Here is a 27325-nt window from a genome sequence, read left to right as displayed (position 1 = left end):
TCAGTATTATCTATCCATCTTATATGTATGTATCCATCAATCTGCTCACCTATCTATCCATTCATCTATCTGCCTATCTATCCATCCATGTATCTATCATGTCTATCCATCTATCTTTCCACCTATTTATTCATCCACTCATCCATTTCTACCTTTACCTGCCTATCCATCCGCCTATCACCCATCTCTATATCTGTCGATCCATCTGTCTGTCCACCTATCCATTCATCTATCTCTACATATTTCTGTCTATCCATCTACCATGTATCTGTCAGTCCATCTCTCTGTATCCATCCACCTATCTATCCATTCACTTATCTCTACATCTACCTATCAACCCATCTATCTATCCATGTATTTATCATCTATCTACCCACCTATCTCTATTTTTTTATTTTTTTTTGCCAGGCTTGTCTCTGAGCTTCTTTTGCTCAAGGCTGGCGCTCTACCACTTGAGCCACAGTACCACTTCTGGTTTTCTGGTAGTTTCATTGGAGGGAAGTCTCAAGGACTTTCCTGCCCGGGCTGGCTTTGAACCACGATCCTCAGATGTTTCCTGAGGATGACGGGCGTGAGCTACTGGCACTTGGCTTATATGGTGATTTCCAGATGTCCTAGGCAAGTTACAGATACATCTGCAACCATTCCACAGTTCATATCCCCAACTCCTGGAACCAAAGCATAGATCCACACCGTCAAAGACAATTTATCCTTTATTGATTAAAAATGAAGAAAACATGCAGATTTAAAAAATACCATGTCCAACAAAACAAAACCAAACAAAAAAGCTGGGGTGGGGGGGGAGTGGAATATTTTACAATGCTCATTATCTAGCGTTCATCTTGAGGAGTCTCCTGGTATGGCTACATCATCATCCTAGCCTCTGGGTGATCAACTATTACGGGCTGGCTCTAGGGCTCGGGTGGAAATAGAAGCAAAAATAGGAAAAAATTAAAAAAACAAAACCCACTCATCAAGAAAGAGCAAAGGTTTCACAAATAGCATTGGCACATTTTCCCTTGGTGCTTCGAGTCCATTCTTACTCCAGCCATCAAGAGAGCGTGGGGGGACTGGGGGCTCCCAGGTGACAGGCTATCCCACCTGGGCAGTTCCTGGCTGCTTGCTTTTCTGGGCCTCGCTGAGCCCAGGTAGCAGAAGTGAATGTACCTCCTGCATATGCGGGGGGTACGTTAACACTGTGCCAGGCTTAGCAGCTCACGCCTGCAATCCCATCTACTCAGGGAGGCTGAGACTTGCAGGGGGTAGTTCGAAGCCAGCCTGGGCAGGAGAAATCTCATCTCTAATAAAATCACTAGAAAAAGCCAGAAGTGGGGAGAGTGCTAACCTTGAACAAAACAAAAACACACCTCAGGTACAGCAGCACCTAGGCCCTGAGTTCAAGCCCCAGGACTGGCACCCAAACAACAAACCCTATACTCTATACACTAACGAGCCACAAGTCTTGCTCTACAGAGGGCACGCTGCCTCTGACCCACACCTCGTTCCTACTGGCTAGGCCTCATCTCCTCTACCCCACCAAGACAAGGAAAAGGATTTTCCTTCTACCTCACTCCTCAGCCCCACTGGGTCTCTCCAATCTCCCCTCCCTATCCTGAACGGATCCCCCATTTCTCCCATTCTCCCAACATGCCTAGGCACCCAGAACAACTCTCGAAAAGTCCCTAAGTACAGGTTCAGAATGAGTGAAACCACAAACAGGTAAGTCACGTACAAGGAAAGCTTTTAGCTTTTCCTTTTTTGAATTGCTTGAACGTAGGGCCTGGGTGTTGTCCTTTAGTGTGTGTGTGTGTGGGGGGGGGGGGCGGTGGCGGCTCAAGGTTGGGCCCCAGCTCCCACTTCTGGCTTTTGGGGTGTTTCACTGGACTTTGAACCGCAGCCCTCAGACCTCAGCTTCTTGAGGATTACAGGCATAAGCCACGAGCGGTGTCCAGCTTCAAGTGAGTTTCAGGTTCATGTCCAGCACAGAAACCAAAACAATTAGAAACCAAAACAAAAACCCAGCCCCCCCTCCCCGCCCCCCAACAATCTTGTTCATAAGATCAACATAGTAAAGGGCTCAAGTGATTCTATTAAAGGCAGCTCTTCCCTTTTCGTGGGCCCGTGGGCCCATTTTTAAGGCCAGATAAAAGAGTACCTCATTCATCTATAAAACTTGGTCAAAGAGGGTATGGTTATTAGCAGACTACGAAACAGGAGGAGGGGAAAAAATAATCATAAACCTCACAAGAATTATTCACATATTGCATTACAAGTGCTCTTTAAAAAAACCAACTAAAGAATAATTTATATTATTTCTGTAGAAAAAAATCAAACGAACACTAGCTAAAATCTAAATGTCAGGGCACATGTGGCTTTCCCCCCCCCCCCCTGTCTGTCGTAAGTCGGGTTCGGTGGGCTGAGACACCCCCACTCCAGAGTCAGTTGCTGGAGAGGGGGCTGAGGGGCGAGCCTATAGTCCCGGCCCAGGGCGAGTCTCCTTTATTGCTGTAGAAATCTCAAGCCTGCACACACAGTGGGCCCGAGGATGGGAGGCCTGGCAAAGGAACTTCCCGAGGACGATCAGAGGGTGGTTTTTTTTCCTTCAGTTTGTTTTTCCTTTTGGTGCCCCTCCTGGGGCTTGAACTCGGGGCCCTAGGCACCGTTCCTTAGCCTTGCTGCTCAAGGCTGGTACTCTACCACTTGAGCCACAGCGCGATTTCTGACTTCTCGGCGGATCAGGAGAGAGTAAATGGTCTCTTGGATTTGTCTGCCTGAGCTGGTTTTGAACTGCGATCCTCCTGTGTCTCAGCCTCCCCGAGTAGTAGCTAGGATGACAGGCGTAAGCTACTGATGGCCCAACTACATGCTGTTTTGCTTTACCTTTGAAAAATGCTTCCCCCTTAGGAGTTTTTGTTTCCTGGTTCAGAAAGTATCCCTGGCCACATTTCCTTTTTTGTAGAAGCTATTCCTTGATGTCTTTTTGTGCAAGGAAAAAACAGACAAACCCAAAACAACAATGATCAACAACAACAACAAAAACCCTTTTGTGAAGGATCTGAGGAAGGCTGAAGTGTGTCCTATTCGGATGTTTTGCAGGAGCTGAGGTTAAGGCTTGGCAGCCCCTTTCTGGAAGAAAAACAGCAGAGGGGGGTGCCTGAGAAACAGCTCCGGCAGAAGACAGGAACCATGGCAACAACAACAACCCAACAACGATGACAACAAATAGGTTTTAGGCTGCCTCCAAAGAGAGGTTGTGCTTTTTTTTATCGTCCCCCCCACCAAAAAAAAACCCCAAAGATTGCTAGAATTCACATTAGGTACAAAGCAACAATAATAAAATAAAAATTACACACACAACCAAAACAAAACAAAACAAAAACCACAAAAAAAGCCCCAAACCACGAATCAAATTCTATGGGCTCCAGCTGAACAATCAACTTTGTACTAACACTTCAGTGGGCAGATATATTTCCCCCGGAACGTTCACCTATCCTAGCCCTTGCCCCCCGAAACATCCTGGCAGGTGTTGGGGAGGGGGGCCAGTGGGGTTGGTGGAAACAATCCAATCCAATCCAATATGGCCACCCAAAATGGCCGCCCAGGTATTCCACAGGGGGAGGCCATGGCTTGAGTAAGGCAAGAATGAGCTGAGATTCGTCCTTGGCTGGGCCTTGAGGCACACGGGGGTGGGGGGGGGGGGGGGGGGGTGGGGGTGGGTTCCAGATCGGGGAGAGACCGGAAGGGCCGACATTGTAGATAGAAGGTTTAGTAACGGAGAGCTCTTGAGAGGGAATGCTGGCCACAATGGTCTGGTGTTTTGTTTTGTTTTTCCTTTCTCAGTGGGATACAAGGGGGAAATGATGGCAGGACCAACAGAAAGATGAAGGCAGTCAAAAGCTCTCGGCCAGGAGGTTGGTGGCTGGATTCTTTGGCAGTAGTGGATGGAGGCCAAGAGAAGCAAACACAGAGATCCCAGCAGGTGGAATCTGTCGGCCGCCTCTGGGCGGGGCGGCTGGGTTTTAGCTGAGGCTAAGCTGGGCGAATCCTATTAGTTTGCTATCATCCGGGATGTCCGAGCCTTCCACGCCTGATGCCTGAAGAACCAAAGGAAATCACACGTGACAAGGATGACTCGCTCCTGTCCTCCCAGCTACTCAGGATCAGGAGGCTGGGGGTCCTGAGGACCGCAGTTCAAAGCCAGCCCAAGTAGGAAATGTCTGTGAGTCTTATCTCCAAGGAACCACCAGAAAGGCAGAAGTGGCGCTGGGGCTCAAAGTGGTAGAGCACTAAGCTGTGAGTACGAAAGCTGAGGGAAAGTATCCAGGTTGTGAGTTCAAGTCCCAAGACTGCCACCAACCAACCAACCAAACCTGATCATAGGATTCTACCAAGAAAGGCAGTGGGCAAAAAGGCCCCTGGGATATAAACAGGAAGCTCATGACGCTTCCTAGAGAGAAGACATTGCTGTAATCATACTGCCTCATAATTTCTCATTGTGTGTGTGTGTGTGTGTGTCTTGTCAGTCCTAGGGCTTGAACTCAGGGTTCGTTCGGCACTACGCCTGAGCTTTTTTGCTCAGCGCCACTTCCAGTTTTATGGTGGTTTCTTTGGAGATGAGAGTCTCACAGACTTTCCTACCCAGGCTGACTTTGAACCGCAATCCTCCAGATCTCTACCTCCTGAGTAGCTGGGATGACAGGCGGGAGCCACCGGTACCACTGTATTTTGTCTCCTGGGAACATGAAGGCTGATGTGTGGAGTCTACGGGAGTGTAAAAGGGTAAGACGGCTGATCAGGGAGAGAGGAGGAATACCAGTTTGAAAGTGACAGATCGATTTGATTGAGGTTCTTCCACAATTTTCTGCAAATTAGCTGCCACTGTAATCATACAAACAAAGCAAGCAATGAATGAGAAGCGAAGTAAATTCACCTTCAACATATTTCAAAGCTGAAATGGTGGCAATGAACAGGCTAGAATCGAAGTGGACACCAACAAGATGCACCCACTAGTTCCCACATCCAAGCACCACCTAAGTTCATCTACTAGCTATATAATTAAATCCCCCTCCTTTCCTTCCTTCCCTCCCTCCCTCCCTCCCTTTCCTTCCTTCCCTTCCCTTCCCTTCCCCTCCCTCCCTCCCTCCCTGTCAAAGACTAGACCTGGAACTCAGTACTTGATGCTTTCACTCACTGGCTAGGACTCTAATCAACTGAGCCATGCCGTCTCACTTGTATAAGTAACTGCTAAATCGGTCTTGATGTAGCTAAGACAAGAGGTGAGGGAGATAGGATTTGTCTGCGAATGGACCAAAGGACCCCAGGCTGAGCCAAATAGGACCTGTGGCCTGTTCTTACAATCTAAGAAAAATGATTTAAGATGGTTTTAACTGACTTGAAAATAGTTTCATGTAGCTGGGTGCGGGTGGCTCACGCCTGTCATCCTAACTGCTCAGGAGGCTGAGATCTGAGGATCGTGCTTCTAAGTCAGGCAGGAAAAGTCCTTGATGCTCTTACTTCCAATGAGCCACTAGAAAACCGGAAGTGGCGCTGTGGCTCAAGTGGAAGAGCGCTAGCCTTGAGCAAAAGCTGCTCAGGGACAGTGCCCAGGCCCTGAGTTCAAGCCCCAGGACCAACAAAAACAAAAAAAAAATGAATCCTTAATCCCTTGTGTATCACCTTTATAATAATTAAAAAAAGAAATAGTTCCTGTAATCCCAGCACTCAGGAGGTGAAGGCAGGAAGATCATGGAAGAACTCCAGGCCCACACGGGCTATGTAGAGAGACCTGTCCACCATCTAGTCTTTCACAAGAAAGTTCAGCTGACCTGTTGGAACTTGGTTCTTTTTTCCATCAGTAATATGTACTTGGAGCTTGCCTGAATCTTTTCTTTTCCTTTGTGCTTTTTGAGGAGATTTATTTCTTATGTCTACTCAGTTCTATGTTCCACTGGGTATACCAAAAGAGCTAAGAGATGGCCACATTTCAGCTGTTTTGTTTTTTGCTTTTATGCTGCTCCTGGGGCTTAAACTCAGGGCCCAGATGCTGTCCCTGAGTTTTCTCACTTAGGGTTAGTGCTCTACCACTCCAACCACAGATCCACTTCCAAACTGTTTTTCTTTTGTAGTGGTTCATCAGAGATAAAAGTCTCACAATCTTCACTGCCAGGGCTGGCTTTGAACCATGATCTTCCAGATCTCAGCCTCCTGAGGAGCTGGGATGATAGGCAGGAGCCACTAGCCTTGGTCGTTTTTTTGTTCTGAAATAAAGAACTATCCTCAATACCTTTCATTTCAGTCCAGCAGGCCCAGAACCATTCTATCTACTCAGTGGAATAAACCTGGCTTTCTAGAAAAGAAATGCCCAGTGAGGAAGGAGGAGAAAAGGTAGTTACCGATGACTAGGTCTCGTCCGTCCACCAGGCCGGCAGAGATGAGCTCCTGAGAGACACCCTCAGCTGTATCTGCAAGGACAAAGAAAGACCTTCTAGGTCTTTTGTACCCACGTCACTGGGACCTCCAGCGCCAGCATGGCTGACAGCATACACACCACACACACACACACACACACACACACACACACACGGCAGTTTTGGGGGCTTGAACTTAAGGGCCTGGGCGCTGTCCCTGAGCTCCTCAGCTCAAGGACAGTGCTCCACCACTTTGAGCCACAGTGCCACTTCCGGTTTCCTGGTGGTTTCATTGGAGATGAGAGTCCCATGGACTTCCCTGCCCTGGGTTAGCCTTGAACTGTGATCCTCAGATCTCAGCCTCCTGAGTAGCTGGGATGACAGGCGTGAGTCACTGGTACCTGGCTTCAATGTTTGTTTTGTTTTGTTGGTTTTTTTTTTTAAATCATCCTTTATAAGCAAAACATAGCTAAGGACTAAATCCTCCACATTTAATTAAGAAACAGATTAGAAGGTATTTTTGACTTCCAGTCTTTTTTTTTTTTTGACACCTTACCTCTCCCAGGAGTAAATTCAAATCGAATATCATTGAGTTCTTTCTTAGAATTCCTGTAAAGGAAGAACAAAGCAAAGTGAGAATTTCTGCAGAGTCCACCACCTTCCCTCTTCCTACATCCACCAGAACTCTGTGCCTGCAAAGTCCCCATGGCGCCAGAGATGCCGACATCCGGTTGGATGCTTTCTCTAGGGGACGGGGACCCCACACCCCAGCATTCACATGCGATGTACTAGGAGCCTTGGAGCTCTAGGCTTCCACTGATCAACGGGAAATCTCGTGCGCCAGCGGCTCTGAGGACCGCAGTTCAAAGCCAGCCCAGGCAGCAAAGTCCCCATGAGACTCTTATCTCCATTGAAACCACTCCACAACCGGAAGTGGAGCTGTGGCTCAAAGTGGAAGAGCACCAGCCTTGTGCAAAAGAGCTCAGGGGCAGCGCCCAGACAGGCTCTGAGTTCGAGTCCCACGACTGACCAAAAATAACAAGCAGAATCCCCCAGAATGGCTATTTACCTTAATCTTAGTACCAGGCTAATAGGGACCTTGGCTTCCTGAGGACCTGCTCCGGGAGACAGCGCCTACAACGCATGGAAAAGTCCAGTCAGTCCCTGGAACGCTGAGTGTGGAGGAAACCGAGAATCAGCCGAGTGCCGGGCGCGGTGGCTCACACCTGTCATCCTAGTTCCTCCAGAGGCTGAGAGCTGACAATCCTGAGGATCATGGTTCAAGGCCAGCCAGCCCAGGAAGGAAAGTCTGTGAGACTCGTTTTATTTTATTTTTGCCAGTCCTGGGGCTTTGGACTCAGGGCCTGAGCACTGTCCCTGGCTTCTCTTTTGCTCAAGGCTAGCACTCTGCCACTTGAGCCACAGCACCACTTCTGGCCGTTTTCTATATATGTGGTGCTGAGGAATTGAACTCAGGGCTTCATGGATATGAGGCAAGCACTCTTGTCACTAGGCCATATCCCCAGCCGTCTGTGAGACTCTTATCTCCAATGAAATAGCAACAAAGCTGGAAGGGGAGCTGTGGCTCGCATAGACATTTTCTGCTAAGAGGACAGACACGCTCAAGAAGCAACAAAGCAGCAAAAACTGACTGCCGGCGGGGGGGGGGGGGGGGGGGGGCTGGAGGCATGGTTCAGCTGGTAGGGCACCTGCCAGTGAGTGTAAAGGATCCGATGGAGAATTCCAGTCCAGATCTCAGATGTGGAAAAAACAAAATTAAAAAAAAAAAATCTAACTGCCAGCCTAATCAGAACGCTAACTCCCACACCTAAGTAAAATATCCTACACAGCCCTATTGACATTTTCTTCTTTTTGAAACCCTAGTCCTTGTCATCAAGAGTGAAAACCAGAAGCTGGATTTCTTACTGAAATAAATTAGCCCAAGCCACACACCAGTGGATCACGCCTGTTATCCCAGCTATGTGGGAGGCTGAGATCTGAGGATTGTGGTTTGAAGCCTCTCCATAGGTGAAAGTCCAAGAGACTCTCATCTCCAGTGAGCCACCATAAAACAAAACAAACAAAAAATCAAAAAAAAACAGAAGTAGAGCTGAGCTTCTACACTCCAGCCTTCAGTGAAAAAGCTAAGGAACAGTGCAGGCCCTGAGTTCAGGCTCCAAGATCAAGCTCCAGTATCACACCCACCCCACCCCCCAAAAAAAAACTGATAGAGGGAGTGAATATGATCAACATATACATGTGTGAAAATGGCATGAAACCTTTTATTGTGCACAATATATACCCCCCACGTCCCCCCCCCAAAAAAAACCTGGCAGTGTAGCACATGGCCATAAAATGGGTAAGGTCTAAACTAGCTGTCCCCCCAAAATTCCATTCAACCTAAAGTTCTAGCCCCCCTCCCCTTTTTTGCAATGGTCCTAGGGCTTGAACTCAGGGTCTGGTTGCTGTCCCTTAGCTCTTTTGCTTAAGTCTAGTGCTCGACCAGTTGAGCTTCTGGCTTCTTGGTGCTTCATGAGAAATAAAATGAGTTTTGTGGACTTTCTTGCCTCTGCTGGCTTTGAACTCCGATCCCCAGCTCTCAGCCTCCCAAGTGGCTAGGGTGACAGGCGTGAGTCCCAGGCGCCTGACTGAAGACAGGATTTCAAAATCTACCACAAAACCCAATGTGCCAGGGCTGGGTTGCCCGTGGGCGTCTGACTGAGGCCTCCCCGAGAAATATGATGATGATAATGATAACGATAATGATGGAGTGTGTTCACAGTACCTGGGCCGGCCGGGCTGGCTCTGCAGGGGGAGGGAGGGAAATGGGGGTTGGCTGTGGAGGTGTCTGCCCAGCTGGCTGAGGTAGATGAGCAGAGATCTGTTCTGGAACTTGGAGCAAAGTACCCATGGCATCTGCGGACGCGAAGAGCTACAAGAGAGCCACAGGGAAACAACGCTGTCTGAAGGGGCAGGGTAGGCGGCTGCTAACAGCCTTCCTGGGGGAAATTTTCTCTATGTGCCTGGTCCTGGGGGACTTGAACTCAGGGCCAGGGGAAGAAGGAGGGAGAAGACAGAATGGGAATCATCATAGTCAGTGGAGATGCTATGAAATGAGGAAAACTGAGAGGATGGGTGGGGTTGGGAGGGATGGGGGAGAATGATGGAAGGGGTCGAAGTCCTGGGGTCGATTCCTCAGCACCACATACACAGAACAAGCTGGAAGTGGCGTTGTGGCTCAAGTGGTAGAGCGTTAGCCTTGAGCAAAAGAAGCTCAGGAACAGTGCCCAGGCCCTGAGTTCAAGTCCCAGGACTGACAAACGTACGCGCACGCGTGTGTGTGTGTGTGTGTGTATCTATACACACACACTAGATGCATTATGTAATTACATATTTATATTATACACATTTAACATGTACATATGAGTATATCATGCATTTATATATAAAATATATCACACATTAAACAAATAACATGTGTACATAAATTATCTGTACATTATATCTTAAATATACATGTAAAAAATCTAGTTTTGAAAGCACGTATGCTTTAACTAGGATCAACAATGGCCATTACTTACCTCAGAATTGGATGTTTCTTTCACTCGAGGAGACTAGAAAAGAACAAACAGAAAAGGCCCTGTGTTCATAACTCGGAGCTTGGGTCACACAGACCCAGCTCTGAGGAACCGCAGGTAGTGGGGAAGGTAGACCGCTCCATTCCCATCTCATTCGTACAGTAACTCCTACACAACTCTGGGGAAAGTTCTGCAAAAGCAAACTGAGATCCCTTGTGGTGGTTGTTTATCAAGTAAACAGAGGGAAGTTTATTTTGAGAGTGACAAGCAAGCCATGGAGGGGAACGGGGGAAGCTCTCGCTCCTGGGCAGAGGGCTCCATGGAGGAGGGGGGCAGGGGTGTGCTCCTCAATGGCCTCCTTGGGGTTCTGCAATGAGCCCCCAGAAAACCCGAAGTGGAGCTGAGGCTTGAACTCAGGGCTTGGGCACTGTCCCTGAGCTCTTCTGCTCAAGGCTAGCGCTCTACCATTGGAGCCACCGCGCCACTTCCGAAAGACACAGGAAGTTGCAGCCTGAGTGTGCAAGTGAACACAACTTACCCTGAGTTGGGAGATGGCCGCTTTACCCTCCTCACTTTCTTCATCAAACTCGTCATCACTCCACTCCCACCCTCCGTCCTCTGTCTTGTGGAGTCGGCCGCTGGAGCCTGGCACCCTACGAACCTGCCCAGCACAAAGAAACGCAGGGGGCTCAGGGGCAGCAAGCCCCACGGCTGCAAAAGGAAAAAAAGAAAGAAGAAAACGGAGGAAACCCTACCCACCCTCCCGTTACCTTTTTAGATCGTTCCGAAATGGTAGGAGCTCTCTGTAGTATTTTTTCTTGAAGAAATTCTTTATTCTGGAGGGAGCGGGGGGGGAATCAGAATTTTATTCACATAAGAGAACCAAACTACAATTCCCCATAGAATATTCCTGACAAGTGTTAATAAAGAGAATGGGAAAAAGTTCTGTTCTACTACCCAGAGCCCTTTTGTACATTACTACTAAAGTTTTTTTCGTATTGTCAGTCATGGGGTTTGAACTCAGGTCTTAAGTGCTATTCTTTAGCTTTTTTACTCAAGGCTGCCACTTGAGCCACAGCTTCACTTCTGCTTTTTGCTGAGTATTTAAGGGTCTCCTACATTCATCAATCCAGGCTGGCTTTGAACTCCTATCCTCAGATCTCAGCCTCTGAGTACTTCAGATTATAGGCATGAGCCACTAGCACCTAGCTGATCATTTTTGTAATGGCAATAATTATTCCTGAGATATATTTAATCTCACTGAATGCACACAAAATAAAGCTAGTAAATTCCAATGCAACTATCGTAAGTGCCAAAGATGATATACATAATGGCCTCCAGCCATTATTTTATCCCCTATCCTTCTTCTAAACATAACTATCTTAAGAAAGGCAACATGTTGGGTGCTGCTAGGTAGCTCGTGCCTATAATCCCATGTACTCAGGAGGCTGAGATCTGAGGATCAGAGTTCAAAGCCAGCCCAGGCGGGAAAAGTCTGAAAGACTACTTCACACCATCCAATTAACAAGCAAAAAGCTGGAAGTGGTAGAGCATTAGCCTTGAGCAAAAGACGCTTAGAGACAGTGCCCTGGCCCTGAGTTCAAGGCATACAGGCGGGTTCACGCACACGCACACAGAGACACAGAAAATGGCAAATCATGAGTAGCGGACATAACAGGAAGCCTTAAAGAATATCCTATAAACATGTGTAACCAAGCTGCAATTCCTTACCTTTGCTTTCTGGAAAAATTTGTGCCTTAACAATTCTGCTGCTGTGGGTCTAAAATCAGAAAAGAAAGTTTTCACAGTTAATTCAAGTGTTGTGTGAGTGTCCATCTTCACAATGAGGGAAAACCAGTTCAGGAACAGCAAAGTAAAAAATTCAGTGTACGCCACTTCCTTTCACCCGCTGAAATACAAAGGGGAAGGTCATCTTTATACAGGACATGGAGAAGAGTAAGAAACTCAAATGGGTATGTTCGAAGAATTAGAGATTCCCTGAAAAAGTCACCAGTCAAATGCTGATTCTGGAAGAGTCATTTCCTAAGGGCTTACAAAGTATTTTCTACAAGAAGTTAAATCTAAAAGTTTTAGCAAAGCATAAAAATGTGTTTAAACAGAACTGCTTTGAAATCAAGGCAACTACCAATTCTTTAAAAAAAATAAGATTTTACAGTTGAGTGTCAGTGTCTCATGCCTATAATCCTAGCAAGTCAAGAGACTGAGATCTAAGAACCATGCTTCAAAAGCAAACCGGAGAGACTCTTATTTCCAATCAATCAGCAAAACCTGGAACTGGAGGCCCAAGTATTGAGAGTGGAAAAAGCTTATACAAGAACAGAAGACCCTGTGTTCGAGCCCCGGTACCATCACAAATGTTCACACACACTAAAAGCCATTCTCCATCCCGACTGTGCTGTCTCATTTCATTTGAGCAAATTCAGCATCATCAACTTTACCAGATACTAAAGCAACAGCGCTCACTCTGGTTGGGAGGCATGCCTCAGTGGTAAAGCGCCAGCCAGTAGGTCAAAGTGTCAGACACTGAGTTCAAGTTGAGAATTAAAACTTGAAAAAAGAAAAATCACTCCGTATAAGGAATTACACCAAGCCGGGCGCTGGTGGCTCACACCTGTCATCCTAGTGATTCAGGAGGCTGAGACCTGAGGGGCTTGAACTCAGGTACCTGGGAGCTGTCCCTTAGCTTTGTTGCTCAAGGCGGGCGCTCTACAGCTTGAGCCACACCCCTATTCCCAGACTTTTGTGGATTAACTCGAGATAAAAGCCTCTCAGATTTGTCTATTCCCAGCTGGCTTTGAACCTGGATACTGAGCAGCTGGGATGACAGTGGGGCCCTCAGGTGTTTGCAGGCATGTTGCTCATCTTGAGTTTGTCTGTGGTTTTCTCATTTATAGAATCAGAGGAAGAGCACTGCCTAGACCATGAGCTCTTCATACTGCATCTTCTCAGGAGATATGGACATACAGGAGGGTACATTACCCCTCAGTATTAATATTAGGATAAATTAATATTAGGATAATATTTTAATATGCAGGTATAATACAATAAAATATATGAAAGACATAAACATTACTATATATTAATGCTCTGATATAAATATTATTGTATATTATATGCATGAACATATAATAGAAATATATAAAAATGGTAATATATACATTTATATATTACATAAGTAATTTTATATATGTTACTTATATATTTAATAAATTATATTATACATTTGTGCTTTATATGCAATTTATACATATTAATTTATATAATCTATGAATTTATAGTCTATTATATCATATATAATATGTACATAAAGCATGCCGTATATACATACACAATATAGTATATAGAATCATGTAAGTTGTGAATTATAATTATAACAAATTCTTTAAGTATAGTATTATATAAATATTTCTTATGATTATATATTCTCCCTTAACTGTGACCATTTTAGTGGCAAAGGTATTTTCTTTTTTTCTCTAGTGTATGGCTTCCTCTGATTTCTGGTATGCAAGGATCTTTTTTGAAACTTTGTTGTTGTTGTTTTTGTTCCTGACAATCTTCAAGTTATTTCCAGCTAGAAGATATGTTCTTTTTCCTGAACTAAATTGGCAGGCACAAGTGTTCCCTGTCTTTGAGTTTTTTTGTGTGTGTGTCATTTACTCAGAAACAGGGGGAAAAAATGTTTTTTTCCTAGATACATACATAGCAACTTTGCTGCCTGAGTTTCTTACCCTTTCCAATATTTCCAACAGTAAATTCTGAAGCCCCATTACATATACTAGAGACATGATCAAAGTTGTCAAAGGCTTTGACTTTTCTTGACCTTTAGAGAAAACAAAAATTAAAGAATTTTTAGTGCTAAGAAACTTGTGGGGCGTTGGGGGCCGGTGGCTCCCACCTGGCATCCCAGCTACTCAGGAGGCTGAGATCTGGAGGATCACGGTTCAAAGCCAGCCCCAGGCAGGAAAGGCTGTGAGACTCTTTATCTCCAATGAACCACCAGGAAACCAGAAGTGGCGCTGTGGCTCAAAGCGGTAGAGTGTCAGCCTTGAGCAAAAGAATCTCAGGGATAGTGCCCAGGCCCTGAGTTCAAGCCCCAGGACTGGCACAAAAACAAAAACAACATCTACTCATGACTCAAGGATGAAACACTGCACTGGGTGATCCAAACAGTCTACAATGATGCACAATAGACATACAAATGTTTGCTTCTATTTGATTATTTGTGCTGGTACCAGAGTTTGAACTCAAGGCCGAGGAGCTGTCCCTTAGCTTTTTCCCTCAAGGCTATTGCTCTCCCATTTGAACCACAGTTATACCTCTGGCTTTTAATTTGGTGGTTAACTGAACATTAAAAAACAAAAATCTCATGAACTTTTCTCCCTGGGGTAGCTTCGAACTAACATCCTCAGATGGCAGCCTCCCGAGTAGTGGATGACAGGCAGGAGCCACCAGCACCCGGTTTTGTTTTATTTCCCCACCCATCTCTAAAAATATTTTATTTACTTATATCCTTTTTTGTTCTTTTTTTAAAAAGTTGACAATTCAATGCTGGTGCACGTGTACAAATAATGCTCTGTGTTTATATGTATGTGTATGATCCTAGACTTCCCACGTTTGATGGACAAAAAAGTCAAACACTTCTCAGATTTTACCTTTTCTCTGGATCCTTTTGAAGGCACAAGGAAATCATTTTCCTAAATGATTTGCCGTATTTTTTCAGCATTTCTTTATCTTGAACACCAGTCTCCAAAGAAGGAGGGTCGTTCTGCAGTGTCAGCATTAAGACCTGTAGGGATTTTCAACAAAGTTATAAACTTCTGATGAGCACACAAGGGTTCACTAAGTGCTATGGTCAAGATTTTCAAGATGCGTAAATCCTCCTTTCCAATTTATAAGCACTCGGTTTAAATTTTTGCCAGTCATGGGCTTGAACTCTGGGCCTGAGTGCTATCCCTGAGCTCTTCAGCTTAAGGCTAGCACTCTACCACTTGAGCCATAGTACCATTTTCAGTTTTCTGGTGGTTAATTTGAGATCAATCTTATGGACTTTACTGCCTGGGCTGACTTTGAACCATGATCCTCAGATCTCAGCCTCCTGAGTAGCTAGGATGACAGGTGCGAGCCACTGGTGCCCAGCTTTTTTTTTTTCTGTAAACTTTTACTTTAGCTACTCAGGCGGCTGAGATCTGAAGACTGTGGTTTGAAGGCAGCCTGAGTAGAAAAGTCTGTGACACTCTTATTAACTGCCAAAAAAGCAGGAAGTGGTGCTGTGGTGTTAGGGCTAACCTGAAAACTGGAGTAACTAAATATGTTTTAGTGTTAAAATTATAACAGCTTCTAAATCCTGGTGATGACTCCATGATAGAGGGCTGCACCCCCACCCGTGAGACTAGTTTCTTGTAATTTGACATTTAAAAATGTAGAGAGCACCTGTTCACCTCTATACCTAGGTAGCAACCATGGTAACAGACAGTAAAAAATGACCATAGTCATAGCCATGGTAACTGTCAGGTTGGTTTACTTATGATTGAGTACTGGATTGTTTTAGCCTGCTCAAGCTTGCTTAGTGGTAATGAGAAAACATGGTCTCAATTGTTAAAATAAAGTTGGTACTAGGTCAGCCTGACTGCAATATTCTGCTTCTGTAAATGGCTTGCTCAACCCATTTGTGACTTGCTCTACCCCCTGCACTAACCCCCTGCATCAGTGCTACGTGACCACCTGTGGTCAATTCCTGATATCGAGGCCAGTTCCCGCTATCAAAGCCAAAATAGATAACTGAAAGGGGAGATAGCCAATAGAAATAGGACAAGACTTGCTTGCTAAATGCCATCCAATCAAGTATCTGCCAAGTTGGAAATACCCTGCCCCTGTTGTAATCCTAATAAAAACCCTGCCTATCTGAGGGTCGGGGATCTCAATCGAGATCCGCTGCGTCAGTGACGGTTGGGAGTCGAGGCTCGAGGTTGCAATAAAGACTCTCGTGTGTTTGCATCGGTATCGGCTCCTTGGTGGTCTTTTTTTTTTTTTGGCCAGTCCTGGGCCTTGGACTCAGGGCCTGAGCACTGTCCCTGGCTTCTTCCCGCTCAAGGCTAGCACTCCGCCACCTGAGCCACAGCGCCGCTTCTGGCCGTTTTCTGTATATGTGGTGCTGGGGAATCGAACCTAGGGCCTCGTGTATCCGAGGCAGGCACTCTTGCCACTAGGCTATATCCCCAGCCCTCCTTGGTGGTCTTTGGGGACCGGAAATCTAGGCATAACAGTGGCTCAAGTGGTAGAGGGCTAGCCTTAAGTAAAAGAAGCTCAGAGACAGTACCCTGAGTTCAAGCTCCACGACAAGTACAAAAAAAAAGTTTAGCTGAATGTCATCTTATCTACTAAGGATGCTGAGATCAAGGTTTGAAGCCAGTTTGGGCAGGAAAGTCCAGGAGATTCTTCTCTCCAATGAACCACCAGAAAACCACAGTAGAGCTCTGGCTCAAAGTGGTAGAGCACCAGCCTTGAGCAAAAAGAGCTCAAGGATAGCACCCAGGCCTTGAGTTCAAGCCCTGTGACCAACACCACCAAAAAAAAGAAAAAACATAAAGACCAGAGCAAAGTAAGTTGGTAGCCTTGCTAGCTTTACCTATTTCTCCCTGTGCTTCCTTCACTTCTTGTAACGTGGCTTGTTTGTTGTTTGGCCCTCTACCACTTGAGCCATACTTCCTATCTAAAAGATTTTTTTTCACTAGTACTGGGGAATAACTTCTTTTCTGGTTAACTGGAGACCATTATCTCATGGAAAAGTCCTGCCTGACCTAGCATAGAACTGAGATCATGAGATCTCAGTCTCCTGAGTATCTAGGATGACAGGCCTGAACCATCAGCACCTGGCTTGAGTTTGTTGTTGTTGTTTTAAATATGGTGAGAGGGTTCTAGTTTCATTGTATTTTTGTGCCGGTCCTAAGCCTTGAACTTAGGGACTGGGCACTGTCCCTGAACTTTTTTTGCTCAAGGCTAGTGCTCGTTGCTTGAACCACAGCACACTTTTTGAGCAGTTAATTGGAGATAAGTCTCATGGACTTTCCTGCCTGGGTTGGCTTTGAACCACGATCCTCCAGATCTTAGCCTCCTGAGTAGTTCAGATGACAGATGTGAGCCACCAGAGCCTTGCTCATAAATTGTTTTCACATGTTTAAATTTATAAATTTACACACACACAGCCAAAAAAAAAAAAACTAGAGGGGAAAAGGATGCTATGGGTAAGATAGGCAAATGAAGAAAGGCTCCAAAATAAAGCTGGGTCTTGAGCTAAGTTAGAACCTTACCTTCATTGGTGGATATTTGTGATATGGAGCTGCCCCTGTGGCTAGTTCAATGGCTGTGATTCCAAAACTCCAGATATCAGCTTTGAAATCATAACCTCGAACCTGCAAAAAACAGAGAAATGTGTGTAGTAACTTAAACAAAACAAAAGGCACTTTTAAAAGGAAGAGAAAAGAGAGGTTGAGCTCCTTGTGTATTCTGGCTCATTAGATCCTTGTTAGTGGTATAGCTGGCAAAGATTTCCATTGTGTAGGCTATCTTTTTTTGGTGCCATCCTAGGGCTTGAACTCAGGGCCTGGGCACTGTTCCTGAGCTACTATTCTAGTGCTCTGCCACTTTGAGCCAAAATTCCACTTCTGACTTTTTCCCCCCCCCCCCTAGTCATGAGGCTTGAACACAGAGCCTCAACTCTGTCCCTGGCTTCTTACTTTTTGCTCAAGGCTTGCACTCTACCACTTGAGGCACAGCACCACTTCTAGCTTTTTTTTATATATGTGGTGCTGAGGAATTGAACCCAGGGCTACATGTATACGAGGCAAGCACTCTACCACTAGGCCATATTCCCAGCTCCTGACTTTTTTTTTTTTAAATAGTTAGTTGGCCCTGAGCTTCACAGGCTTTACTGCTGGGTCTGGCTTCAAACTGTAATCCTCAGATCTCATTCTCCTGGGTAGCTAGGATGACAGGCGTGAGCCACCAGTGCCCAGTCTGAGGATGGATTTTTTTGGTTGTGTTTTAAGAGTAACTAAAGTTTGGGACTGGGAATGTGGCTTAGTGGTAGAGTGCTTTCCTAGCATGCATGAATCCCTAGTTTCGAATCCTCAGTACCACATACACAGAAAACCCAGATGTGGTGCTGTAGCCCAAGTGGGTAGAGTGCTAGTCTTGAGCAAAAGAAGCTCAGGGACAGTGCCCAGGCCCCGAGTTCAAGCCCCAGGATTGGGGAAAAAAAAAAAAATTAGGGAGAGAAAATAGTTTCAACCAAGGAACACATAAATACCTACATAACAAGTGATCGTGACTAGGATTTTTCAGGTTCCTAACAAAAACTTCAACCATTAAGAAAAAATATATATGATATATATACATACATATATATATTTAAAATCAGAGTACCTGTTCCATCACTTCCGGTGCCATCCAGCAGGGGGTGCCAACGAAGGTCTTTCTAACTTTATTCCTTGTAATATCACCTCCGGTTGCTAAGAAAGCACTAACCCCAAAGTCTGGAATCAAATGCAACAAAGAGCATGGCATTCATTATAAGATATTTTTAATTGTTATTATAAAGGTGATGTGCTTTATGATGGTCTAAGCAGAAACTGCTCCCTGTAGGCTCCTGTACCAGGGAGCCTGGCTGTCAGATACAGGGCTTTGGGCAAGTGACTGGCACTGATTTGTTCATCGCTTGATTGACTCAGAATCGTGGCATCACTAAGAAGTGGTAAGGCCAGGCGCTGTTGACTCACACCTGTTGTCCTTGCTACTCCAAAAGACTGCAATCTGAGGATGGAGGTTCAAAGTCAACCCAGGCAGGAAAGTCTGAGACTCTGATCTCTAATGAGACATCAATAAAGCTATAAATGGAGCCGTAGGGTTCAAGTGATAGAGAGCTCAGCCTTGGGTGAAAAAGCTCAGAGACAGCGCCTGGGCCCAGAATTCAAGATCCAGGAGGACCAGCAGAAAAAAAGAAAAAAAAGAGAGCCTAGTCAGAAGTCTAGGTTATTGAGGATGTGCACTAGGAAGACAGTTTGTGCCTTGCGCCTTCATACTCCTGCTTTCTGGCTGCCATGAGCTAAACAGTCTGCCCTACTGTACCATAAAAGCCTGTTCCTGCCACTACAATATTCTGCCTAAACTCAGGCCCCAAACAAATTGTCCAGCTACCTTGGGGGAGGAAAAAAAAAGCTCCTCTGAAACTAGGAGTCCAAATCATTTTTTCCTCAAGTCCTTTATCACAGCCAAGGAAAATCAGGCTGAGACAATATTGAAATGACAGCATTAAACAGACAAGGTGCTAGTAAATAACATAAGCAACCGAGCGCCAGTGGTTCACGAATATCATCTTTCCTACTCAAAAGGCTGAGATCTGAGAATCCCATCAGCCACCAGTGCCTGGCTAAGTTTACTCATCCTGAAGGAAATATTTCCTTGTCACTAACCAATAGCTCACACCTGTCATCCTAGCTACACAGGAGGGTGACATCTGAGGATCACAGTTCAAAGCCAGCCTGGGCACGAAAAGTCCCCGAGACTCTTATCACCTATGAACCATACACAAAGCAAAAAGTAGTGCTGTGGCTCAAATGGTAGAACACCAGCCTTGCGTGAAAATGCGGAGGGACAGTGCTTAGGCCCTGAGTTCAAGCCCCAGGACAGGTACCAAAAAAAAAAAAAAATCCCACATCTTTCTGGTTCTTGATGCTCCTAAAGTGGTACTCCACTGGGGAAGTGTTACTGATTATTGAATCAGAATGGAAAGAGATATGAAGTATTACCTGCGATCTGTACTGAGCCATCCTCTCCCAGAAGAATATTTCCGGCCTTCACATCTCTTTAAGTCACATACAAAGAAATAAAACAGTTACACATCAAAAAGCATCTACTCTTTAGCATAACGTACTTTAAGCACTGGTTATTCTATTTATTTATTATTGTTGGCTGTGGGGCTTGAACCCAGGGCCTGGGAGCTGTCCTTGAGCTCTTTTGCTCAAGGCTAGTGCTCTACCACTTTTTAAGCAGTACCATTTCTGGTTTTCTGGGGGGTTCACTGGAGATAAGAGTCTCATGGAGAGTTTCTTGCCCAGGCTGGCTTCGAACCATGATCCTCAGATCTCAGCCTCCTGAATAGCTGGATTACAGGTTTGAGCCACTGGTGCCTGCTATGTTTTCTTTTTTATGAAAAGACAATCATCACATCAGGAATATCTACAACTATAACATTTATGCTGGTATAAAACATATGTCAAAGGACTCACACACAAAAAAGGTAACAAGTGATTTCTTTTGGAGTAAGACATAAAGAAGATGTTTTTTGACACTATTTTTTAGAAGAGTTTTAGATTTATAAAAAAAAAAAATTGAGAAGATACTGAAGAAAAATTCCTACGTATATTCTACTCAGTTTCCTCTATTAACATCATATTCTATGATAATTCTGTTAAAATTAGTGTGTCACTATGAACTGAAGCCCACAGTTTTCAGATTTCTTATTTTCTTTCTCTTTATTGTTATCATTATTATTTTTTTTGTCAGTTGTGGGACTTGAACTTAGCGCCTGGATTTTGCCCCTTGGCTTTTGGACTCAAGGATGGTGCTCTTACCACTTCAGCCTCAGCTCTACTTCTGGTTTGGGGGTTGGTTAATTGGAGATAAAGAGTAGCTCAGACTTTCCTGCCCAGGCTGGCTTCGAACCCCGATTCTCAGATCTCAGCCTCCTGAGTAAGCAGGATTAAGGGCATGCACCACCAGAGGTCTGGTGTTTTTGTTTTTAAAGTAAACTACAAAAGTGCCATTTTCTTCAAATCAAAGGCACATGGAAGCAATACACTTTCGCACAGCTGAGACAAAGAAGTTAAGTTTTGCCATATACCACTTTGAGCTGTTGGAAAACTTGCAGCCATGTTTAGGCAGTATCTATTGAAATCAACATATCTTAAGTTTTTGTCTTTCCTAAAAGATAGTAATCTGGCATTTGGGAGGCCTTGTACCTTGAGTGACTATTTTTCCTGATTTCCCCCAGATAACCAATCCGAATGGGCTAGCCTTTTCTTTTTATTAGTATTTCTTTTTTTGGTGCCTGTTCCAGGACTTGAACTCAGTCTCTCATTTGGCTTTCTCCTTGGAGGCTGAAGCTCTATCCCTTGGGCCACAGCTCTACTTTTGGCTTTATGCTAGTGAAATGGAGAGAAGAGTCTGTCAGGTTTGCCTGGGCTGGCTTCCAGGGGTGACCCTCAAGTCTCAGCCGTCTTGAGGATTACAGATGTGAGCCACAACACCAGTGCCTGATCTGATCTGTGTTTTTTCCCTTTTTCAACCCAAAGTATAGTCAGTAGAACAGCCCTCAAGAATCAAAGCTGAAGACCCGCAGGAAGCTGAGATCTGAGGATTACAGTTCAAAGCCATCTTGGACTTTAGGAAAGTCCTTGACACTCTTATCAGCAATGAACCAACAGGTAAGTGGAAGTGGCGCTGTGGCTCAAAGTAGCAGATGGTTTGCCTAGCATGCATGAAGCCCTGGGTTTGATTCCTCAGCACCACATACACAGAAAAAGATGGAAGTGGTGCTGTGGCTCAAGTGGTAGAGTGCTAGCCTTGAGCAAAAAGAAGCTTACGGACAGCGCCCAGACCCAGAATTCAAGCCCCAGGACTGGTACACTGCTACTCATGAGGCTGAGATCTGAGGATCTCGGTTCAAAGCCTGCTGGGGCAGGAACGCCTGTAAGATTCTTGTCTCCAAAGAACCACCAAGAAGCCAGAAGTAGAGGTGTGGTTTAAGTGGTAGAATGTTAGCCTTGTGCACAAAAGCTAAGGGACAACACCCAGGTCCTGAGTTCAAACTCTAGGACACGGGGACACACACACACACATACCAGCAATAACACAACTCAGAGGAAAGACAATACAAAAAGGAATGCAAATGGTCTCAAGGCTTCCATACCTGTGAATCTGCCCATTTTTATGCAGGTATTCCAGCCCTTCTAAGACTTCTCGAAGTATTGTAGCAATGGTAGGCTCATCTAGGACTCCACTTTTGTGTTCCCCCTTGGCCACAATGTGCTTAATAATATCCAGAACCGATCCTGAGACACACAACAGAATTCACTATAAGAAAGGAACTGCCCCAAGCTTATTTAGAGCTGTTTTGGACTTAACACATCAACACTCTGCTAGGACCGATCATGAAAATCCAACTTTTCACTCTAAAAATAATTAAGACAAGAATTATGGCTGGGTGCTAGTGGCTCAAGCCTTTCATCCTAGTTACTCAGGAGGTGGAGATCAGAGGATCAGAGCTCAAAGCCAACCCAGACAGGAAACTCTATGAGACTCTTATCTCCAATTAATCACAGGAAAAGCCAAAAGTGGCGCTGTGACTCAAGTGGTAGAGCAGTAGCCCTGAGCAAAAGGATGTCAGGGACAGTGCCCAGACCAAGTTTAAGCCCAGGACCAGCAAAAATAAACAAACAAAAAAAGCCCCAGCAAGTAAAACAAATTTCCTTTTCACAGAAGAATGCCAGTTTTTAGATGTGAAAGAAATAAAAACCAACATATTTTTCTTCGGTAAACTCTGTTTTTTAAAAATTGTTATTATAGTGGGCTGGGAATACGGCCTAGTGGTAGAGTACTTGCCTTCTATACATGAGGCCCTGGGTTTGATTCCTCAGCAACACATACGGAAAAAGCCAGAAGTGGCGCTGTGGCTGAAGTGGTAGAGTGCTAGCCTTGAGCAAAAAGAAGCCAGGGACAGTGCTCAGGCCCTGAGTCCAAGCCCCAGGACTGGTAAAAATAAATAAAAATAAATAAAACAAAACAACTCAGGAGCTGGGGACTGGTGGCTAATGCCTATAATCCTAGCTACTCAGGAAGCTGAGATCTGAGGAGGGCAGTCTGAAGCCAGCCCAGGTAGGAAAGTCTGTGTGACTCTTATCACCAATAAACCACCAAAACACTGAGATTGAAGCTGTGCCTCAAGTGGCAGAGTGCTAGCCTGGATTAAAAATGCCTGGGGGGCTGGGAATATGGCCTAGTGGTAGAGTGCTTGCCTCCTATACATAAGGCCCAAGGTTGGATTCCTCAGCACCACATATATAGAAAAAGCCAGAAGTGGTGCTGTGGCTCAAGTGGCAGAGTGCTAGCCTTGAGCAAAAAGAAGCCAGGGACAGTGCTCAGGCCCTGAGTCCAAGCCCCAGGACTGGCAAAAAAAAAAAAAAGCCTGGGCCCTGAGTTCAAGTCCCAAGATGGGTGCATACACACCTATGCACACACACACAAGATACACCCAACAGCCAATGCTTCTTGATGTGACACACACAGTACTAATTGGGCAGCCTCACATATACACACACAAAATTCTGCCCCCAAACAAATTTAACTTGAATGTAAACAAGCCTTTTCATCTCATGTTCAGCATGCAAGAAACAGAGCAAGATAGGGCAGGTTTAACTTCACCAAGAAGTAACAGAGTAAGGCAGTTCATGGAGTTCCTACCTCGGGAGGGGAAGAGAAAAGGAGAGAGGGAGGGGGAGAGGGAGAAGTCATCCTTAATAAAGAGGTTTAAGAGGCTTAACGATGCTCACCATAGCTTTGCCAGCAGCTCTTGAATTAAGAGTCTTCCTATCATCGCAAAGTCCATTTTAAACATTTCAATCTACGCCCACACTCACCTCCACTGAGCAGTTTCATGACAAGCCACAGCTCATCTTTGACCACAAAAGACGTATAGTAAGACACAATATTAGGGTGATGACATTGGCTCATAGCTTGAATTTCTTTCTGCAAAGAAAAAGAAAGAAAAAAAAAGTGGGCTGAGTGCTAGTGGCTCATACCTGTCATCCTTGCTGCTCAGGATGCTGAGATCTGAGGATCACAGCTTGAAGCCAGCCAGGGCAGAAAAGTCCATGAGACTTTTATCTCTAATTAACTACTCAGAAAAAGCTGTAAGTGGCGCTGTGGCTCAAGTGGTAGAGTGCTAGCCTTGAGCAAAAGAAGCTTAGGGATAGTGCTCAGGCCCTGAGTTCAAGCCCCAGGCCAGGAAAAACAAACAAACAAACATGGTAATCCATTCCATACCAACACAAATCACACACCACAAATTAGTGAATTGAGACTTGGGGGTATTCAAGACTATGCCACACTTCTCTGGGATTCCCTGATCACTTCAAGAATAGCTGAGTGAGGGATGGGCAGCGTGGCTCAGGTGGACAACCAATGAGGGATGGGAGGCGTGGCTCAGATGGACAGCCAATGAGGGAAAGCATCAGGTACCAAGTCTAACTCCTAGTCTTAGACAAATAATAATAGTAACAGTAGTAGTAGTAATGGCTAATCAAAAAGAAAAAAATCTCTTCATTTCCCTCAGTCTATTCTGACTCTACTCCTTGCAATAATGACCCTAGTAAATCTTGTATTTTATTTTTGCCAGTCCTGGGGCTTGAACTCTGGGCCAGGCACACCCTAAGCTTTCTAGCACTCTACCACTTGAGCCACAGCTCTCCTTGCAGCTTTTTGTGGTTATTTGGAGGGAGGAGGCCCTTGGATGTTCCTGCCTGGGCTGGTTTTGAATCACAATCCTCAGATCTCAGCCTCCTGAGTAGCTAGGATGACAGGCTACCGGTGCCCAGCTTTGTCCTTTCTTTCCATACACATACACTCCATACACATGATATTTTTTTCCATAGGACCAACTGTGGAAAGGTGGCCATAATACCAAGTGCTTAATAAATGCTGTTTCTCCTTTTTCATCTTCTCCACCTGAAAACATATTTTTTTATGGCTAAACTCTCATTGACTACATTTTATACCTTTCCAAGTCACCACCAGGCTTCTGCACTAAAAGCTAAGTAAACACCAAAGAAAAGGAAGCAGGAACTTGAGGAAGTATTTGCCTATGGACATAGTCAAAGGGGATTTCAAGAGATAAGCTATGTACATATAGTAAGGAATGGATATTAAATATAGGACTCTAGCCAGGCGCCAGCTGCTCAAGCTTGTCATCCTAACTACTCAGGAGGCTGAGATCTGAGGATCATGGTTCAAAGCCAGCCTAGATAGGATAGCCCGTGAGATTTTTATTTCCAATGAACCATGGAAAAGCTGGAAATGGAGCTGTGGCTCAAAGTGGTAGAGCGCCGGCCTTGAGTGGAAAAGCCAAGTGAGAACACGAAGCACCCTTTCCCCACAGACACAACACAGACGGCTGCGTGAGTGCTGAGTACCAGGAGTTCATCCATGCTGGTCTGGCATTTCTCAAGGTTGATCCGCTTGATGGCCACTTTCTCCTTTTTAGGTGTGCAGTAAGCTGCTTGCACCACCGCGGTTGCTCCGCTTCCTAAAAATGAACACGTAAGCAGGTCAATACGTAGATGAATAGATGTTAAAAAAGGGCATTTTAAAAAATTGTCAAAACAAAAAAACCTGTCACATTTTAAACAAGTTTTTAGTTTTTGTCAGCTACAGCTCCATTTCCGGTTTTCTGGAGGTTTCATTGGAAATACGAGTCTCATGGATTTTCCTGCCCAGGTTGGCTTCAAACCATGATCCTCAGATCTCAGCCTCCTGAGGAGCTAGGATGATAGGCGTGAGCCACCAGTGACCGGCACTAAAAATAATCTGACACATGTTATGAAAGGGTATGGGACGATGGGTGCTGGTTCACGGTTGGAAGCCAGAAGACAAATCTGAGAAACTCCCACTTTCTTATTAACCAGCAAAAGCTGGAAATGGAGGTGTGGCTCAAGTGGATGAACACTAACTTTGAGCACAAAGAAAAGCTAAGGGACACTACCTACCAGGCCTTCGGTCAGGACCCAGTACTGGGGGGAAAAATAAAGAAGAAAAGGAAAAGAAGAGGGGAAGGGAAGAGGGGTAGGGAAACAGAGGGAAGAGGACTAAACAGTCCTAAAAAATAAATTACCATGACAATTAAAAGCTTACAAAAGTAGGACAAGTGATAAATACTAAGTCTAAATAGGGTAACTGCCTGCTAAAATAGAAAACTTAAATAGGATCAAGAGTCTTTCAGGAAGTGGCGCTGTGGCCCATAGTGGCAGAGTGCTAGTCTTGAGCAAATAGCTCAGGGACAGTGCCTAGGCTCTGAGTTCAAGCCCCAGGACAAGAAAAGAGCCAGAGGGGGGAGAGAGAGAGAGACACACAGAGAGAGAGAGAGAGAGAGACAGAGAGACAGAGAGAGAGCGAGCAAGTAGTATCAAATATAAGCTTCTAGACAGAGAACAACTAGAACAGCTGTCTGCTGGCCAGAGGTCGTTAGGAGTGTGGGGAGAGGGTGCAGATGTGGGTATAAAGGTATTACTGTAGCCTAATAATGAACTTCTGTTGTGTGTGGTTTAGTAAGTTACATGAAGCTACACATGTAATAAAAGTGATCAAAAAAGGGTAGGGGGACTAGGAATGTGGCCTAGTGGTAGAGTGCTTTTCTAGCATGCATGAAGCCCTGGGTTCGATTCCTCAGCACCACATACACAGAAAAAGCCGGAAGTGGCGCTTTGGCTCAAGTGGTAGAGCACCACCAGCCTTGAGCTCAAGGACAGTGAAAAACCAAGTTCTGAGTTTAAGCCCCATGACCTTGAGCAAAAAGAAGCCAGGGACAGTGCTCAGGCCGAGTTCAAGCCCCAGGATTGGCAAAAAACAAAACAAAACAAAACAAAACAAAAGAGTCCCACAGAATTTCCTGTCCAGGCTGGCTTTGAACTGGGACCTTCAGGTCTCTGCCTCCTGGGTAGCTGGGAAGACAGCCGTGAGCCACCGTGCCTGGCCTCCAGGACCTATTTTAAAAATACAACCACGCTGGGGATATGGCCTAGTGGCAAGAGTGCTTGCCCCGTATACATGAGGCCCTGGGTTCGATTCCCCAGCACCACATATACAGAAAATGGCCAGAAGTGGCGATGTGGCTCAAGTGGCAGAGTGCTAGCCTTGAGCAAAAAGAAGCCAGGGACAGTGCTCAGGCCCTGAGTCCAAGCCCCAGGACTGACAAAAAAAAAAAAAAAAAAAATACAACCACCTCCAGCCTTGGCAGACTCAAACCCCACTCCTACCTGCTTTCCTCTCCAGCATCAAACATGGTGCCTATCACATAATAGGACTTCAATAAATACTGGTTGATTAATCAAGTAGTGGGATTGTTTTCAAGGAAAGTATTTTACTTGCTTGAGGCAAAACAAAACTTGTCAAGTCTTTGCCCCCCTAGTATATATTAACTGTACAAGGGGATTTCACTGTAATAGTCCCGTGTAGTGAAAGGATAGTTATTGATAAAAAACATCTTGTCTAGGG

The 27325-nt window shown here is 45.2% G+C and overlaps 1 protein-coding gene across 2 annotated transcripts in view; it reads right to left on the bottom strand.

Annotated features, from left to right (window-relative positions):
* Window positions 1-3714: 3714 nt before the first annotated feature.
* Oxsr1 (oxidative stress responsive kinase 1) overlaps window positions 3715-27325 on the bottom strand; it is a 30228-nt gene continuing 6617 nt past the window's right edge. Inside the window, exons 2-18 of one of the 2 annotated variants that reach the window (XM_048334553.1) lie at window positions 25249-25361; window positions 23698-23806; window positions 21972-22113; window positions 19810-19865; window positions 18428-18537; window positions 17314-17415; window positions 14659-14792; window positions 11717-11765; window positions 10756-10821; window positions 10524-10646; window positions 9989-10021; window positions 9193-9339; window positions 7477-7541; window positions 6964-7016; window positions 6393-6461; window positions 4814-4878; window positions 3715-4094 (exon numbers count right to left, since the gene is read on the bottom strand). In XM_048334553.1, the coding sequence (XP_048190510.1) occupies window positions 4020-4094; window positions 4814-4878; window positions 6393-6461; window positions 6964-7016; window positions 7477-7541; window positions 9193-9339; window positions 9989-10021; window positions 10524-10646; window positions 10756-10821; window positions 11717-11765; window positions 14659-14792; window positions 17314-17415; window positions 18428-18537; window positions 19810-19865; window positions 21972-22113; window positions 23698-23806; window positions 25249-25361 (1511 nt within the window). In that variant the 3' untranslated portion in view covers window positions 3715-4019. Of the gene's footprint in view, window positions 4095-4676; window positions 4879-6392; window positions 6462-6963; window positions 7017-7476; window positions 7542-9192; window positions 9340-9988; window positions 10022-10523; window positions 10647-10755; window positions 10822-11716; window positions 11766-14658; window positions 14793-17313; window positions 17416-18427; window positions 18538-19809; window positions 19866-21971; window positions 22114-23697; window positions 23807-25248; window positions 25362-27325 lie in introns of both variants that reach the window. The other variant, XR_007209220.1, reaches the window with a different exon arrangement.

Source organism: Perognathus longimembris, chromosome 26 (genome assembly GCF_023159225.1).
Source record: "Perognathus longimembris pacificus isolate PPM17 chromosome 26, ASM2315922v1, whole genome shotgun sequence".
In the NCBI taxonomy this organism is placed as follows: Eukaryota; Metazoa; Chordata; class Mammalia; order Rodentia; family Heteromyidae; genus Perognathus; species Perognathus longimembris.
This window is presented reverse-complemented; position numbering and strand designations above follow the sequence as displayed.